This window comes from Ahaetulla prasina, chromosome 7, assembly GCF_028640845.1.
Source record: "Ahaetulla prasina isolate Xishuangbanna chromosome 7, ASM2864084v1, whole genome shotgun sequence".
NCBI lineage: Eukaryota > Metazoa > Chordata > Lepidosauria > Squamata > Colubridae > Ahaetulla > Ahaetulla prasina.
The window spans coordinates 8,259,661-8,276,263 of NC_080545.1; the positions used below are offsets into that span (position 1 = coordinate 8,259,661).

General features: G+C 43.6%; 1 protein-coding gene across 3 annotated transcripts in view; it reads right to left on the minus strand.

Moving 5' to 3' along the window:
• Positions 1-16,603, minus strand: part of RINT1 (RAD50 interactor 1) — a 33,732-nt gene that overhangs the window by 15,192 nt on the left and 1,937 nt on the right. For 2 of the 3 annotated variants that reach the window (XM_058189759.1, XM_058189758.1), the window contains exons 2-9: positions 15,491-16,081; positions 13,429-13,508; positions 11,297-11,492; positions 9,383-9,624; positions 7,216-7,389; positions 6,980-7,132; positions 4,065-4,221; positions 1,740-1,850 (exon numbers count right to left, since the gene is read on the minus strand). In XM_058189759.1, the coding sequence (XP_058045742.1) occupies positions 1,740-1,850; positions 4,065-4,221; positions 6,980-7,132; positions 7,216-7,389; positions 9,383-9,624; positions 11,297-11,492; positions 13,429-13,508; positions 15,491-15,538 (1,161 nt within the window). In that variant the 5' untranslated portion in view covers positions 15,539-16,081. The remainder of the gene's footprint in view (positions 1-1,739; positions 1,851-4,064; positions 4,222-6,979; positions 7,133-7,215; positions 7,390-9,382; positions 9,625-11,296; positions 11,493-13,428; positions 13,509-15,490; positions 16,082-16,603) is intronic. The other variant, XM_058189760.1, reaches the window with a different exon arrangement.

Sequence of the window (16,603 nt, forward strand, 5' to 3'; positions counted from 1 at the left end):
GATAAACTTAGCTACTTCGTATCACCTGCTTGCCATATGGCTGTTGTATGTGTTTAAAATTTTGAGTAAAATTCTTATCTTGTATAAGAAAAATGAAAATTTACCATACCTGATATGTATTTGTATAAACCTTTTTTGACCAATAAAAACTTTTTGGATAAAAAAAAAAAAAAAAAAAAAAAAAAGAATGTCCTGGCATGCCTCCAGCCCCCAGCCCTGGCACCATGCCCGGACAAACTGAGCAAACAAACCTCCCCCCGATAGCATGTGCGCCTGAAGCCAGCCACGAGCTGGAATTACCGGCAGCTGGGAACGAAACGATGCAGTGGATAGATCCACGCTTCCGGAGAATGGAGAGGCGACGTCAGCAAAAGGAAGGGAGGGGCAGGCCTGGATAAGTGCTGAGTCATGGAGCCACACCCCATGGCCTATATAAAGGATCTGCTTTCTGGCATTCTTTGAGTCAGGCAAAGTCTAAATTGGATTGCCGAAGTCACATCCTGGTCTCCTGCCTGCCCTGAGAACTCTGACAGAACTTTGGCAAAGCTGCAGAGGCTTTGCGGCCACGCTTGATACGGACTTCCCCGACCCGGCCGTCAGAGGAGGAGTGGGACACGACACCAATGTTCCTCTGATCCAAATTCAGACAAAAAGTCTTACAAACTGTTGTGGCCCACCGGCGGCCAACGGAGCTGGCAGCAGAGTCGGACAGTGAGGAGGTTGGAGAGGAACTTGGGCCAGTCCTGGGGGCTGGGGGAAGCTCAGACGAGGACTCTGCGTCAGAGGCAGAGAGGGAGCTAGATAGTAGTGAGGCAGAGGAACAGCTGGAGCCCGTTCCCAGTGTGTGCATGCGCAGAGCTGCCAGAAGACAAGAATAACTCAGAAAGCAGGGTCGACTCGGGAGTAAAGCCACACCTTGGAGGTGATTGGCCCCTCCCATAGGAAACAAAAGAGGAGTGAACGGGGAGGGGGCTTTTGCAGGAAACAATCCGTTCGTTTGGTCGTTTCAAGAGTGGAAAATTCTGTTCGTGACTTTAAGAGTGCAGAGTTTTGCCTTACTCTGCGTTTGGAAACTAGTTATCTGGCAGCTCTCCAAACAAGATAAGCTTTGTGTTGATAAATATTCCTCTGAAAGACTGTTTGCCAAGCCTTGCTGACTGTGAATGAAAGGAATTCCCAGTCGTGTAAATAAAAGAGGCTTTGACGGGACCGAGATTCTGCTTCCTGCTTTTTAAGGGCGCCTAGGTCAGAACACAAACTGGAGAATATAGCAAACTAGGAAAGGGAGAGAAAATTAAGTACAGTAGTCCTCCACTTACAACAGTGTACTCAATGGCTATTCAAAGGTGCAACGGCACTGAAAAAAGTGACTTGTGACCATTTTTCACACTTACGACCGTTGCAGCATCTCCACAGCCATGTGCTCAACATTCGGACGCTTGGCAACTGGGTTCCATATTTACGACGGTTGCAGTGTCCCAGGGTCATGTGATTGTGACCTTCGGGCCAGCAACATCAATGGGGAAGCTGGATTCACTTAACAACCATGGTACTAACTTAACAACTGCAATGATTCACTTAACAACGGTGGGGAGAAAGTTTGTAAAACAGGGCAAAACTCACTTCAGAAATGTCTCACTTAGCTATACAACCGTTGAGCACAATTGTGGTCATAAGTCGAGGACTGCCTGTAGTACAATGGCTGTCAATCCATAAAAAAAAAACCGAGAGAGATTTACCCTGGCGTTCACCGAAGTTCCGGCTTTATCCAATATAGGCTGAACTTTGTCTTCAAGAAACGAGCCGTGGTTTCCAATCCACATCAGTACTTGGGTAAGATACCACTCGGGCTTCAGGAAGAAACAAGTCGGTCAAAGTTACAATTCTATCAGCAACATCATGGCCGACCTCAATGGCGTCCAACGTTGCCAAGTTTAAAAGACCTGTGGACTTCAACTCCCAGAATTCCCCAGTCAGCCATTGCTAACTTCCACTCTGCACATTCTTAGCTGGCCCAGAGAACTATCAGGGAATGAGTTATTAATATTATTATTATAATAATAATATTATATTCATAATATTATAATATTATATTATAATATTATAATATTCAGTTCTATAGAGGAATTATTGAGTCTGTCATTTGCACCTCTATAACTGTCTGGTTCGGTTCTGCAACCCAACAAGAAAAACACAGACTTCAGAGGATAATTAGAACTGCAGAAAAAATAATTGCTACCAACCTGCCTTCCATTGAGGACCTGTATACTGCACGAATCAAGAAGAGGGCCGTGAAAATATTTACAGATCCCTCACATCCTGCACATAAACTGTTTCAACTCCTACCCTCAAAACGACGCTATAGAGCACTGCACACCAGAACAACTAGACACAAGAACAGTTTTTTCCCGAAGGCCATCACTCTGCTAAACAAATAATTCCCTCAACACTGTCAAACTATTTACTGAATGTGCACAACTATTAATCTTCTCATCGTTCCCATCACCAATCTCTTCCCACTTATGACTGTATGACTGTAACTTTGTTGCTGGCAATCCTTATGATTTATATTGATATATTGACCATCAATTGTGTTGTAAATGTTGTACCTTGATGAAGGTATCTTTTCTTTTATGTACACTGAGAGCATATGCACCAAGACAAATTCCTTGTGTGTCCAATCACACTTGGCCAATAAAAATTCTATTCTATTCTAACATATGGCCGTGATGGTGAACCTATGGCATGTGTGTCACAGGTGGCAGAGAGGGTGCTGTGGGCATCCAAGACATCGCCCAGTTCAGCTGTTTTGTGCCTGTGTGTGCACCTCCTGCTGGCCAGCTGTTTGTCGGGTCTCTGACAAACGCCCTACCCCCCTGTGCCAGGGGGTAGGGCGTGTCCTGGGGGGGGCACATGTGCATGCACGGGGGGGCCTCACGTGTGGTGGCCCATGCATGCACATGTGTACCTGTACTTACACTACCGGCCACACTGCTGGTAACTTCACTTTCTTACTGAATATTGGGGAGATAACGACTGCACATTTCCCAATTTAACTCCGTAACCTCGGGTGATTGTTCAGAGTAAACTGAAGATTGGGGTTCATTTCAGTTACCTTCCTGGGGGGTGCAATCTTTACGAAATAAGCAGTGGTGGGTTTCATTATTATTTTTTTACTACCGGTTCTGTGGGTGTGGCTTGGTGGGCGTGGCATGGCTTGGTGGGCGTGGCAGGGGAAGGATATTGTAAAATCTCCATTCCCACCCCAGTCCAGGGGAAAGATACTGCAAAATCTCCATTCCCTCCCCAATCCAGGGAAAGGGTACTGCAAAATCCCCATTTCCTCCCAATCAGCTGGGACTTGGGAAGCAGAGACTAGCTGGGGGCGGGGCCAGTCTGAATTTTTACTACCGGTCCTCCGAATTACTCAAAATTTCCGCTACCGGTTCTCTAGAACCGGTCAGAACCTGCTGAAACCCACCTCTGGAAGTAAGGATTTAAAAAGCGAACCTCTTAAGTTGTGCCTCACTCGCCCCCCTCTCTGCAGCCGGGCCCCTCTCATCTCCTGCTATCTCAGCCAGAGACTGATAGTGCAGAAGAATGTCCTGGCATGCCTCCAGCCCCCAGCCCTGACACCATGCCCGGACAAAGCGAGCAAACAAACCTCCCCCCGATAGCATGTGCGCCTGAAGCCAGCCAAGAGCTGGAATTGCCGGCAGCTGGGGACGAAACGATGCAGTGGATAGATCCACGCTTCCGGAGAATGGAAAGGCGACGTCAGCAAAAGGAAGGGAGGGGCAGGCCTGGATAAGTGCTGAGTCATGGAGCTACTCCCCATGGCCTATATAAAGGATCTGCTTTCTGGCATTCTTTGAGTTGGGCAAAGTCTAATTTGGATTGCTGAAGTCACATCCTGGTCTCCTGCCTGCCCTGAGAACTCTGACAGAACTTTGGCAAAGCTGCAGAGGCTTTGCGGCCACGCTTGATACGGACTTCCCCAACCTGGCCGTCAGAGGAGGAGTGGGACATGACATAAGTAGAGGATTTGCACACCAAGGCCGTACCTTGCTCAAGACGTTGGTTTGCCGATTCCCCGTGAAATGGTATTTGAATCTTTTCTGAAGGGGAGCCAACATGATCTGCATAGGTAATATAATGGGTGGAGTCGGCGGAAGGAGGTATTTTTCCGGCAGCTGCTTCGGTTTGGTTAATAGTTCGTCCCTGAGATTTTTTTGTGTGGGTTAAGGTACAATATGGTGAGGACACATACAAGGACTTACAGAATTAGGATGGAATAAGGGGTGCGCTCCTAAGGGTTCGGGCAATCCTCTAGCCAAGGATCACCAGGGTTCGGCGAACCCCCAAATGCCACTGCTGGCTGGCCACGTCCACCCTGCCCTGCCCCTTCCAGGAGTCTCCACATGGCCCGTTCATCATTCCAGGTAAATGCAGGGGCCACGTGGAAGGTCTGCGAGGGCAAAAAAATGGTAGGCCGTTTCCCGTCTCCGGAGGGCCTCCAGAGCCCAGGGGAAGCAGTTCTCGCCCTCCCGGAGGCTCAAGGAAAGCCTCCGGAGCCTGGGGAGTGCGAAAAACACCTCCCTCCCACCAGTGCAGGTGACTGACTAGGCCCCTCCCCTCCCACCTCTCCCCTCTCCAGAGCCTCCACACAGCCCGTTCATCGTTCCAGGTAAGTTCAGGGGCCACGCAGAGAGTCTGGGAGGGCAAAAAACGGGCCTACCTGGGGTTCCGGAAGTCTGGAAATGGGCCAGTTTCCAGCCTCCGTAGGGCCTCGGGAACCCAGGGGAAGCAGTTCTCGCCCTCCCGGAGGCTCAAGAAAAGCCTCCGGAGCCTGGGGAGAGCGAAAAACGGCCCACTCCCCCCACGTAGTGCAGGCGGCTGACTAGGCCACGCCCAACCAGCAATGGGGCAATGAACCCCTTGCTAAAGGATCTGAAGCCCACTCCTGGATGGAATCAAAGAGCCCACAAAAACAAGCAAAGTGCATTTCACTTCACGTAAGAAAAAATTCTTCCCTCATCTCTCACCCGGCAATAAAACTAAAATTAAATACTCTTTTTTTTATTTGCCTGATGAAAAAGCCAGCTCAATCCTGAAACGACTGCTTTTGTTGACATGATGGGAGATACGAGATCACCAATGTAGGAGCACAGGATGTTTATAATCTGTTTAGAAGCAACAGCTGTTTCATCATTTGATTAAATAACAGGTGTTTTTTTTAAATCAATACCGTTGGAAAATATTACTTTAGAACTGGAACTGTGACAGATAAATTTTAGCTTTAGTTGGAAATTAGTTAAGAATTTCAAGACACGTTATATTCTGCCCTGTGACGCATCCAAACATGTATGAGATTCAATTTGTAATTAAAAAAAAAAATCCCTTACAACAATTTGTGTTAATAATCTAAGGGCAGAAAGAGAAATGTTGCTCTTGATGTGAACGAAATGGGAAAGCCATGGGGAGCTGTAAAACTATCTAAGTGCTGGCTAGCTGGAAAGCTGAAACCCAGAGTTCGAGACCCCAGTGCCGCGCGATGGAGTGAGCTCCCATTCCTTGCTCCAGCTCCTGCCCATCTAGCAGTTCAAAAGCACATGGATGCGAATAGATAAATAGGTGCCATTTCAGTGGGAAGTTAACAGCATTGTGTGTGCCTCGGTGTATAGTCATGCTGACCATATGACCACGGAAGAGTCTTTGGACAATGTTGGCTCCCTCGGATAGAAAATGGAAATAAATACGACTCCAGAGTCGGACACCACCGGAGAGGGGAAAGCTTTATTGTTACCTTTAAGGGCGCATGCATATATATATATCCAGGTGGGCATATATATTTGTATGTGCAGTGGACATTTAAAAAGGTAAAGGTTCCCCTTGCACATATGTGTTAGTCGTTCCCGACTCTAGGGGGCGGTGCTCATCTCCGTTTCAAAGCCAAAGAGCCAGCGCTGTCCGAAGACGTCTCCGTGGTCATGTGGCCGGCATGACTCAACGCCAAAGGCACACAGAACGCTGTTCCCTTCCCACCAAAGGTGGTCCCTATTTTTCTACTTGCATTTTTTACGTGCTTTCAAACTTCTAGATTGGCAGAAGCTGGGACAAGCAATGGGAGCTCACCCCGTTACACAGCACTAGGGATTCGAACCGCTGAACTGCCGACCTTTCGATCGACAAGCTCAGCGTCTTAGCCTCTGAGCCACTGCATCCCTTATTTATAGGAATCTATATCTGCCTGTGTATCTCTGCACAAATGACAGAGGAGAGACCGAAGGTGTGTTAGCTTGCAGATATTAATAGGGGTTGCCCCACAATGCTTCTGCTCTATGAGAAAATTCAGCTGTTATTTCCTACAGTTGAAGGCAGGGTAACATTTTTCTGATCCAGCTCCCCAAACACCACAAACCCTCTGAAAATAACTCAAAGATTCCTTTATTAGGAGCGCCAGCAGCCCCGGCAAAAAGTTTCTCTCTCAACACATCTATTCATCTCCGCCCCCTGCCTTTTATCCCCAGAGCTAGGGTGGGGCTTTGCTAGCAGTGATGGCTCTTCTGCCCCAAGGACCAGCCCATAGATTTCCACTGCTCTCCTCTCCTATGCCTTCTGCACATCCGCACGTCAGGACCCAGCTGTTCCTCATCAGCCACCTCCAGACCTGGGGGCTGTTGACTCTCTATCTGAGGGCTGACGGACAGTCCAGGCACCGCCTCTGTCTCTCTCTCTCTCTCCGCCAGCTCCATTCCCTCTTCCCCCTCGGAGCTCTCCGTTTGCCTTGATTCTACCCCGGATTCCCATGCCTCCTCATCTGATTTGGCCGCTGGAGGGGCCGATGGCCGACAGGCCACAACATACATGCATGACTCTTACATTCCATAAAGAATTACACAGATAATTCTACATTTAAGCAAATGCTAACTAGATACTTTTTAAAAAAAAAAAAAAAAAGATCACTTAAAAAGGATACGACGGCTGCAGTTTGAGGAGCTGAGAAAACAGGGTCTCAAAGTTATTGTATATTTCTGTGGCATTAGCCGAGGAAGGAGCCAGGCTCAAAGCTTTGGACTGAGCTGGTCCGATGAATGGCCAATGCAGCTGGGTCAGCGTCTCTTCGAAGTCACTGCAAAAAGACGAAGTATAACGTACCGCCATGACTCAGCGATCCAAAGGAAGCCTCAGGCAATTGCTGGACCATTTTCCTACCTGGACAATTTGTCTTTCAGGATCTTGTGCCAGAATTGAATAGTAGATCTTATAAAAGTTAAGAGATGTGAGCAGGAGGACTCTTGAAGCTTGATATCTAATTCAGCCATGGAAGCCAGGGCAGTAGCCGCCTCGGGAACGTTGTTAGTCATCAGATACTGCTGGATGTTGTCACTAGCAAAACAAAAAGAGGGCGGGGGGGAAACCCAGTGGACAAATGAGCAGAGATTATACATTGTGTGACATTGCCGGAAGCTAAAAATAATCACATGAAACCAAAATAGAATTACTGACAGAAGAGAGTGTTTGAACTCTGGAGTCTTTGGTGCTCTCTGAGCTTGATGGTTTTCTTGCAGACGTTCCATGACCCAACTAGGTAACATCATCAGTGCCAGCAATTAAACATCTGCAAGAAAACCACCAAGCTCAGAGAGCACCAAAACCCCCATAAAATAGAATTTACCTGGGCCAAAAATTAAGGTGGTTAACGAATGCTTCTATACGGAAGTACAACAAGAATTATCACAAAAGTTACCTTTACAATCGTGTTAGGGTCTTGAAGGCGAGAGGCAAAGGAAGATTATTACTATAAATTATATCAAGAAATCCAAGAAATCCAAGTATGTATTCACATACATATTAAATGAATAGCATATTTTCATGGTTCTTTTCCGCCCATATATTACTGCTTTTGAGCTGGAAGCTTACCAATAATACAAAAAATACAGAAGATTAGCTTAAAATAAATAGGTTTGCAAACTGATAAGTCACCCGCTAAAATAATTTAAATCCAAGAAAACCAGAGAGAAAAGGAGAAAGCACTATAAAAAAAGGTTTGTAATGTGCATAGATCCCCAAGAATACTAACTTCTCTGCAATATCCTTTCATTTAACTATCATTTTAATTATCTTTCTATAGCTTGTGGGCAGCTGCTTCAGAATCTGTAGTTCTCCTACCATCAAAATGACGCTATAGAGCACTGCACACCAGAACAACTAGACACAAGAACAGTTTTTTTCCTGAAGGCCATCACTCTGCTAAACAAATAATTCCCTCAACACTGTCAGACTATTTACTGAATCTGCACTACTATTAATCTTCTCATCGTTCCCATCACCCATCTCTTCCCACTTATGACTGTATGACTGTAACTTTGTTGCTGGCAATCCTTATGATTTATATTGATATATTGACCATCAATTGTGTTGTAAATGTTGTACCTTGATGAAGGTATCTTTTCTTTTATGTACACTGAGAGCATATGCACCAAGACAAATTCCTTGTGTGTCCAATCACACTTGGCCAATAAAAATTCTATTCTATTCTATTCTATTCTATTCTATTCTATTCTATTCTATTCTATTCTATTCTATTCTATTCTATTCTATTCTATTAATATTAACTAAATTAGAATTTTAGAAGAAATGAGCAATACAGTCAAATTTCCTTTTTTTTTTTTTTGCCGAATCCTGTTTTTAGTTAAACCTTTCATTTTCCAAAGGATTTACTTATTTCATTGGCATTAATAAAATTGTAATTTATTGAAACGACTGTACACCTGATCACTTGCAGTATACATTTTGCAATGTTTTGTTAATATGTACAGGGGAACTTCGAGTCCATTACTGTGATCACCATCTTCATCTTTTGATCATAACCTAAAGACATCCATAAATGAATCAATAAATAAATAAAACTCCTAACCTTCAATCTCCTGGAAGTATTATGCATAGTATTTTGACTGTTGTCAAACTCTTGACTCTTTTCATTTGTGACTATGTTTTCTTTTGATCGGAAAGTATGATCGCCCCGTCATTGACAAGTTACCTATCGCAGGTGAATCTTATTTGATGCCGCTAAGAAATGTACATTTCAACTCTAATAGATAACGTTTACGACAGCTTTATTTCGAAACATAATTTGGATTCCTCTGTTAAGAAATGACCAGTGCAGATAGGATTCAGAAGTCACTGTTTCCATCTGGGGTTATGAACTCAGAAGACCCTTAAAAAAATAATAATCTACAAAACAGCTTTTGGGGAAGACAAAGGAAGCTGCATTTTTTTAGAAAAGAATTTAATTCAAGCCTCTTTATATAAATATTCAATGGCTTTACGCCTTCCATTACATTGAAATTACATGAGACGACTTGCAAAGGTTTTTTACCTTAATTCTTCCACTTGTGAAATCTGTTTTAAATAAGCGAGGTGTCTTTCGACTTCTTTTATTTGGCTGATCAGGGCACCAAACTCCTCCATCCAAGGGCTGGCTGTCAACAGGTGGCTATTCACCGAATCGTACAAAATTCTCTCGCTTTCCAGAAACTGATGGAGTGATTTCTTCGAATCTTCTGCGTTCTGCAATGCCTTCTGGATCCTTTTGGGGACTTCGGAGGAAACCGTGAGGACCTGCATCGATGCGAGAGGAGCAGGCTGTTATCCAGACGGTCCTCGACGTACGACCCGCAATTTTTGTTTCTAAGCGAGACGCTTGTTAAGTAGATTTTGCCCCGTTTTACGACCTTCCTTGCCATGGTTAGTAAGCGAATCACTGCCGTTTAGGGAATCGGATGGTCATTGAGTGAATCTGGCTTTCCCCCATTGACTGTCTTTGTCGGCAGCTGGCTGGGAAGGTTACATATAAAGGTCGTCCTCGACTTACAAGAGTTCGTTTAGTGACCGTTCTAAAGTTACGTCGCTGAAAAATGTGACTTGTGACCGTTTTTCATAGTTACAACTGTTGCAGCATCCCCATGATCATCTGATCAAAATTCAGATGCTTGGCAACTAGTTCCTATTTATGACCTTTCTAGGATGCGAGGCCCTTTTGTGACCATCGGACAAGCAAAGCCAGGTTCACTTAACAACCGGGTTGCTAACATATCAACGACGGTGATTCACTTAATAACGGTGGGGGAGAAAAGTCGTAAGACGGGCCGAGGCTCACTTAAACAGACGTCTCGTTTCGCAACAGAGGTTTTGGGCTCCATTGTGGCCATAAGCCGAGGACTACCTGTAGCGATCACGTGACCCCAGGATAGTGAAGCTGTCGCATGTACACGCCAGTCGCCAAGCGGCTGACTTCTGATCACGTGACCTGGGGATGCTGCAACGGCCGTGAGAAAACTAATTGCAAGTCACTTTTTTTCAGTGCGGTTGTAAATTCAGTCTACTAAGAGAATGGTTGCAAATGAAGGGCTGCCTGTATTCAAATATTATTTATAACATGTGAATTATTATTTGTAACATGTGAGCAAATGCCAAGCCTTGGAAAATGCTGCCCGATATTATATTTAGAGTAAAAATAGCTGAAAATCTAAAAGTGGGCATTTAAAAGTGATCGGTTAAACCAGGGGTGAAATCTTAAAAAAAAAAAATTCTACCAGTTTTGTGGGCGTGGCTTGGTGGCGGGGCCATGTGACTGAGTGGGCGTGGCTATGTGACGGGGGGGGGGGGTCAAAAGACAGAAACTTACTAGCAATGTCCTGCTGGAGCAGGGTTGGACCTCCAGCCCCCTTCCAGCCCTGGGTTATCCTCCGAAGCTGCGTCTAGTGCCAGGTTTGTACTCCTTCCTTCCTCTCCTCCTTCCTTCCTTCCTTCCCTGCCTTTCTTTCTCTCTCTCTCTCAAAAACGAACCCCCCCACACCCTGTTTTTCCTCCCAGCAATCTCTGCTAGGCAAACCAAAAAACTGGGGGGGGGGGGAGTCCGTTTTTCCTCCCAGCAGACTTCAGGGAAACTTCAGGGAAGCCTGCTGGGAGGAAAAATGGATTCCCCCCCCCTCTCCCGTTTTTTGGGTATCACCCAGCTGAGCTGCACGATCACCAAAGGCTTTTTTTTTTTTACTTTTAAAAGCATTTTTTCTTTGGCGGAAAAAATGCTTTTAAAAGTTAAAAAAAAACCTCTGATGATCGTGCGGCTCAGCTGGGCATGGGCGGGGGGAGAGGAGGGGGGCAGGGATTTTTGCTACCGGTTCTTCGAACCACATGCCGCTGTTGCTACTGGATCGGGTGATCCGGTCCGAACAGGGAGCATTTCACCCCTGATTTAAACACACCTTCCCTCCCCCAAAATGGAACTCACCTGTTCTTCTAATTTCATCTTGTTTTTTGACAACTGTTCAATCAGCTCCCCAAGCTTGCTTAACGAGTCATAATCGTTTCCGACCTTCCTTTCTACAAATTCGGACACGTAGAACGGGATGTCACAGGTCTCTGGGTCTTTAGGAATCCTTTTGATTCCAGGGTTCACATTTTCCACTTTTGGGCAATCTGTGGTACTAATTTAACAAGTTGATTATTAAGTTCATAGCCCAAGCAATTGTAAACATTTTTGGCAAACACCAAATAACGCTTGTAAAAGGTGTAGGAAGAGCTCAGTAAAAGTATTAAACGCCCACAGACAAATCCAAACTTGATGAAATGTGACAATAAATGGCAAGCAATCTCTATACATACTAAAGGTTTTTTTATATATATATGAGTTATCTTTTTCTTCTTGATGTGGGTGAAGGAGGAGAGTGCAAAAGTTGGCTTGAAACGCAACATTAAGAAAACTAAGATCATGGCCCTCTCAATTCCTGGCAAATAGATGGGGAAGAAATGGAGGCAGTGACAGATTTTATTTTCCTGGACTCCAAGATCACCGCAGAAGGGGACTGCAGCCAAGAAATTAAAAGACGCTTGCTCCTGGGGAGGAAAGCTATGGCAAATCTAGACAGCGTACTAAAAAGCAGAGACATCACCCTGCCAACAAAAGTGCGTATAGTCAAGGCGATGGTTTTCCCAGTTAACATAACATAACATAACAACAGAGTTGGAAGGGACCTTGGAGGCCTTCTAGTCCAACCCCCTGCCCAGGCAGGAAACCCTACACCATCTCAGTCAGATGGTTATCCAACATTTTCTTAAAAATTTCCAGTGTTGGAGCATTCACAACTTCTGAAGGCAAGTCGTTCCACTTATTAATTGTTCTAACTGTCAGGAAATTTCTCCTTAGTTCTAAGTTGCTTCTTTCTTTGATCAATTTCCACCCATTGCTTCTTGTTCTACCCTCAGGTGCTTTGGAGAACAGCCCGACTCCCTCTTCTTTGTGGCAGCCCCTGAGATATTGGAACACAGCTATCATGTCTCCCCTAGTCCTTCTTTTTGTTAAACTAGACATACCCAGTTCCTGCAACCATTCTTCATATGTTTTATCCTCCAGTCCCCTAATCATCTTTGCTGCTCTTCTCTGCACTCTTTCTAGAGTCTCAACATCTTTTTTACATCGTGGCAACCAAAACTGGATGCAATATTCCAAGTGTGGCCTTACCAAGGCATTATAAAGTGGCACTAACACTTCACGTGATCTTGATTCTATCCCTCTGTTTATGCAGCCCAGAACTGTGTTGGCTTTTTTAACAGCTGCTGCACACTGCTGGCTCATATCATATCCACTAGGACTCCAAGATCCCTCTCACAGGTACTACTATTGAGCAAGGTACCACATATACGGTACTGGTGCCTTTTGTTTTTTTGGCCTAAATGTAGAACCTTACTTTTTTCACTGTTGAATTTCATTTTGTTAGATAGCGCCCAATGTTCAAGTCTGTCAAGATCTTTCTGTAACTTGAGCCTATCTTCTGGAGTGTTGGCTATTCCTGCCAGCTTGGTGTCATCTGCAAATTTGATGAGTTCCCCATCTATCCCCTCGTCCAAGTTGCAATGGATGGCTGTGAAAGTTGGACCATAAGGAAGGCTGAGTGCCAAAGAATGGAGGCCTTTGAACTCTGGTGCTGGAGAAGACTCCTGCAAGTCCCTTGGACTGCAAGGCAATCCAACCGGTCAGTCCTAGAGGAGATCAACCCTGACTGCTCTTAGAAGCATGTCCACCACATATAGTAATACGAACCCGGAGTTTGCTTGTACTTCCCGCACTTAGCAGACATATTCTTATGTCTATGCTAGCATTGGATGGGTTTTTAAAATTTTGTGATTTTACGGGGAAGTACGTTTTTTAATATTTTGGGCATTTAAATTAGTTTTTTAAGGGATGTTTTAATTACTGTGTGTATGTATATTTTATCTGCCTGTTCACCGCCCTGAGTCCTTCGGGAGAAGGGCGGTATACAAATTAAAATATTATTATTATTATTATTATTATTATTATTATTATTATTATTATTATTATTATTATTATTATTATTATTATTATTATTCTCTCTAGGAACTCACCAAGACATGTCAGCTTCTGAAGGATGTTCTGCTTCTTCCCCTTCCCCTTCCTCCTCCTCTTCGTCTCTGCTGGGTTCCTGCTAAGAAAGGAGAATATATTTGTCGGTTTGGATTGCACGTAGCTTCCAAGAACAACCAAAGTAGCTTTTTTCTTCTCAACCAAAGCCTCCAAATACGTTTGATCACCTCCCAGAATTCCAAACAGAACAGCCAATAGCTGTGATTTGGCAGCATGGTGATTCATGTGGTTAGGGCACTGGGCTGACGATTGGCAGGTTCGCGTTGGAAACCTGATTGTTGCTGTGCCACGGGTGAGCTCCCATCAGCCGCTCCAGCTCCTGCTGACTCAGCAGTTAGAAAGCGGATGACCACAAGTAGAGAGAAGGGTACTACTCTGATGGGCAACTTAACAGAGACATGAAAGACATTCCTAACTGGACAATGGAGATGTCAGCGGCTGAGCCTCTCACCATGGAAGCGTTATGTAAGGAACATGTCAATTGCATGTCTTGATAGTTCCAAAATGTGTCCTAGGCCACTTTTTTCAAATGTGTCCTAATGTGACAAATGTGTCACTTTTTTCAAGTTAAACCAAGATGTCCTGTACAGAGAAATGGCAATATCTATCTATCTATCTATCTATCTATCTATCTATCTATCTATCTATCTATCTATCTATCTATCTATCTATCTTCCATCCATCCATCCATATATATTTGAAATTAAACTCGGCGAAGTACCAGCAATACATATGGAATTAGAATAGAATACAATAGAACAGAGTTGGAAGGGAGCTTCTAGCCCAGGGGTCAGCAACTAGTGGCTCTGGAGCCGCATGTGGCTCTTTCATCCCTCTGCTGCGGCTCCTTGTTGCCAGTCGGCTCCACAATTGATAGGGCTTTTGGTTAGGATAGGTAGAGGAAAAAGGATACTGCACTAGGAGGAGACTATGATGGGGGAACCGGATATCCGGTTGGCTTAAGAATTGAACAGGGGCTTCCGGTTATGACCTTTGTGTGGCTCTTTGACTGTTTAAGGTTGCCGACCCCTGGTTTTGTTTTTTTTAATTTGCATTTATATCCCGCCCTTCTCCAAAGACTCAGGGCGGCTTACACTATGTTAGCAATAGTCTTCATCCTATTTGTATATTTATATACAAAGTCAACTTATTGCCCCCAACAATCTGGGTCCTCATTTTACCTACCTTATAAAGGATGGAAGGCTGAGTCAACCCTGGGCCTGGTGGGGCTTGAACCTGCATAATTGCAAGCAGCTGTGTTAATAACAGACTGTCTTAGCAGTCTGAACCACCAGAACCCTTTTTTCCATTCCAAGCCTCTGCTCAGGCAGGAAACCCTGTACCATTTCAGACAAATGATTGTCCAATCCCTTCTTAAAAACCTTTAACTTAATTAACTTAAGATGGAGTTCTCCAGGTACTTTCCGATAGCTAATACTGAGAACTAGAAGGTACCCCCATTATATAAAATAATACATCCTAATTATTCAAAGGCAATCTGATATCTCTTAATCTGATATCTGTTTTGTAAATAATCAATCCATTTTTTCCATTGTTAAATATCTTTCCTGCGTATTGTCTTTCAAAAAGGCTGAGATTTTAGCCATCTCAGCCAAGTTAGTAACTTTCAATATCCATTCTTCTATTGTAGGTAACTCTTTTTTCTTCCAATATTGTCCAATCAACAGCCTTGCTGCTGTTATTAAGTTCAAAATCAATTTAATCTCAGTCACTGTACAATCCATTATAATTCCCAAAAGGAAAAATTGCGGCAAAATTGCGGTTAGGAAATGAAAAGATTTGGATGAGGTTAATTGGATTAGAAGGGAAAATTTTACTCTATGTTTGGTTTATGTATAACAATACCTTGTGATTGACCCGGGAAGCCGGGTGTGTGTGTGTGTGTGTGTATGTGAAGGGAGGGGGGAAGGGGGTTTTTGCGGGGGGGAGGGGGGGGAAAGGGGGAAAAATGTTTTTGTTTGTTAAAACTTTTTCAAAAAAAAAAAAAAAAGAGAACTAGAAGGTACCAAAAAAGTCACCTACCTCAGTAAATGCCAACGATGCGGCACTTTTAATCCCCGATTGTGCCATTTCCAATTCAGCAAACGGTTTTAGGTTTTGGATGAATTAAAAAAAAAAGGCTTAGTAATATGACCGAAGTGTCAAATATCAAATGTCATACAGAACAGATTCTTCTGGATATAATCAGAAGGCCGGTGTAAGATTTAAAGGAAGCATGGAAGCTAATATCTATATCCAATATTTATATCTCTGCTAATTCAGTCTGTTAGGATTGTATTGCTAGCTTCCCTCAGTAAAGATGAGCGTGGAATGGATAAGATTAACGGAAGCGAAGGTATATAGAACCATCAGAACACGTAATGGCACTTTGAAATTGTTGCCTGGCTCCTGCAGTTGCTTTCCCAATGTTTTAATTTGAATTGTTGGTTTTGTCCAAAACAGCCATGAAGGACAACTGCCAGCCACCTAGCAACTGAAGTCTCTAATCCATATATTCTTGTTTCTTTTATCCTCTCATGCATTCTCTTTTTTTCCTGGGCTTTCCAACAGTCCATAATTCTTCCAACTGTCTTAAAGAGTCATGTTCCTTAATGGGTCCGCCTTTGTTTTCATCTAGGGGGGAAAAAAATCGTAATTGCCCATAAATATTAAGACATCAGTGTTGTCTCATAGATGTTATTCAGTGGGAAACTGTTCTTAGGCAAAAATACGTATAAAGGAAGACAGTACACGGTATGAAAATAAACATATGTGATTTTTTTGGCTGTAATTATATACTGTATATACTATAATTATATAACTTCCAAGCACTGTTTGAGTACATGAATGATAAACAAAAGCAAAATCTGGGATAAAGTAGAAAGACTATATCAGGAGTGTACAGAGAACACTGAATCTCAAGAATAAGAAACGACTGCAATTATGTATTAATGTGCAATATCCACAGTTATCCCTAACATATTTAAAGTAATTTAAAAAAAAATATTTTTATTGTTTTGTATTACATATTCCATTTCTATGTTAACAGTGTGTTTTCTAGGTGTCCAAAGTGTTAACCTAGAAACATCATCTTAATCATTATAATCCTATACATATAAACATATATGCGATAATACCAATCGTTATTGAAGAGTA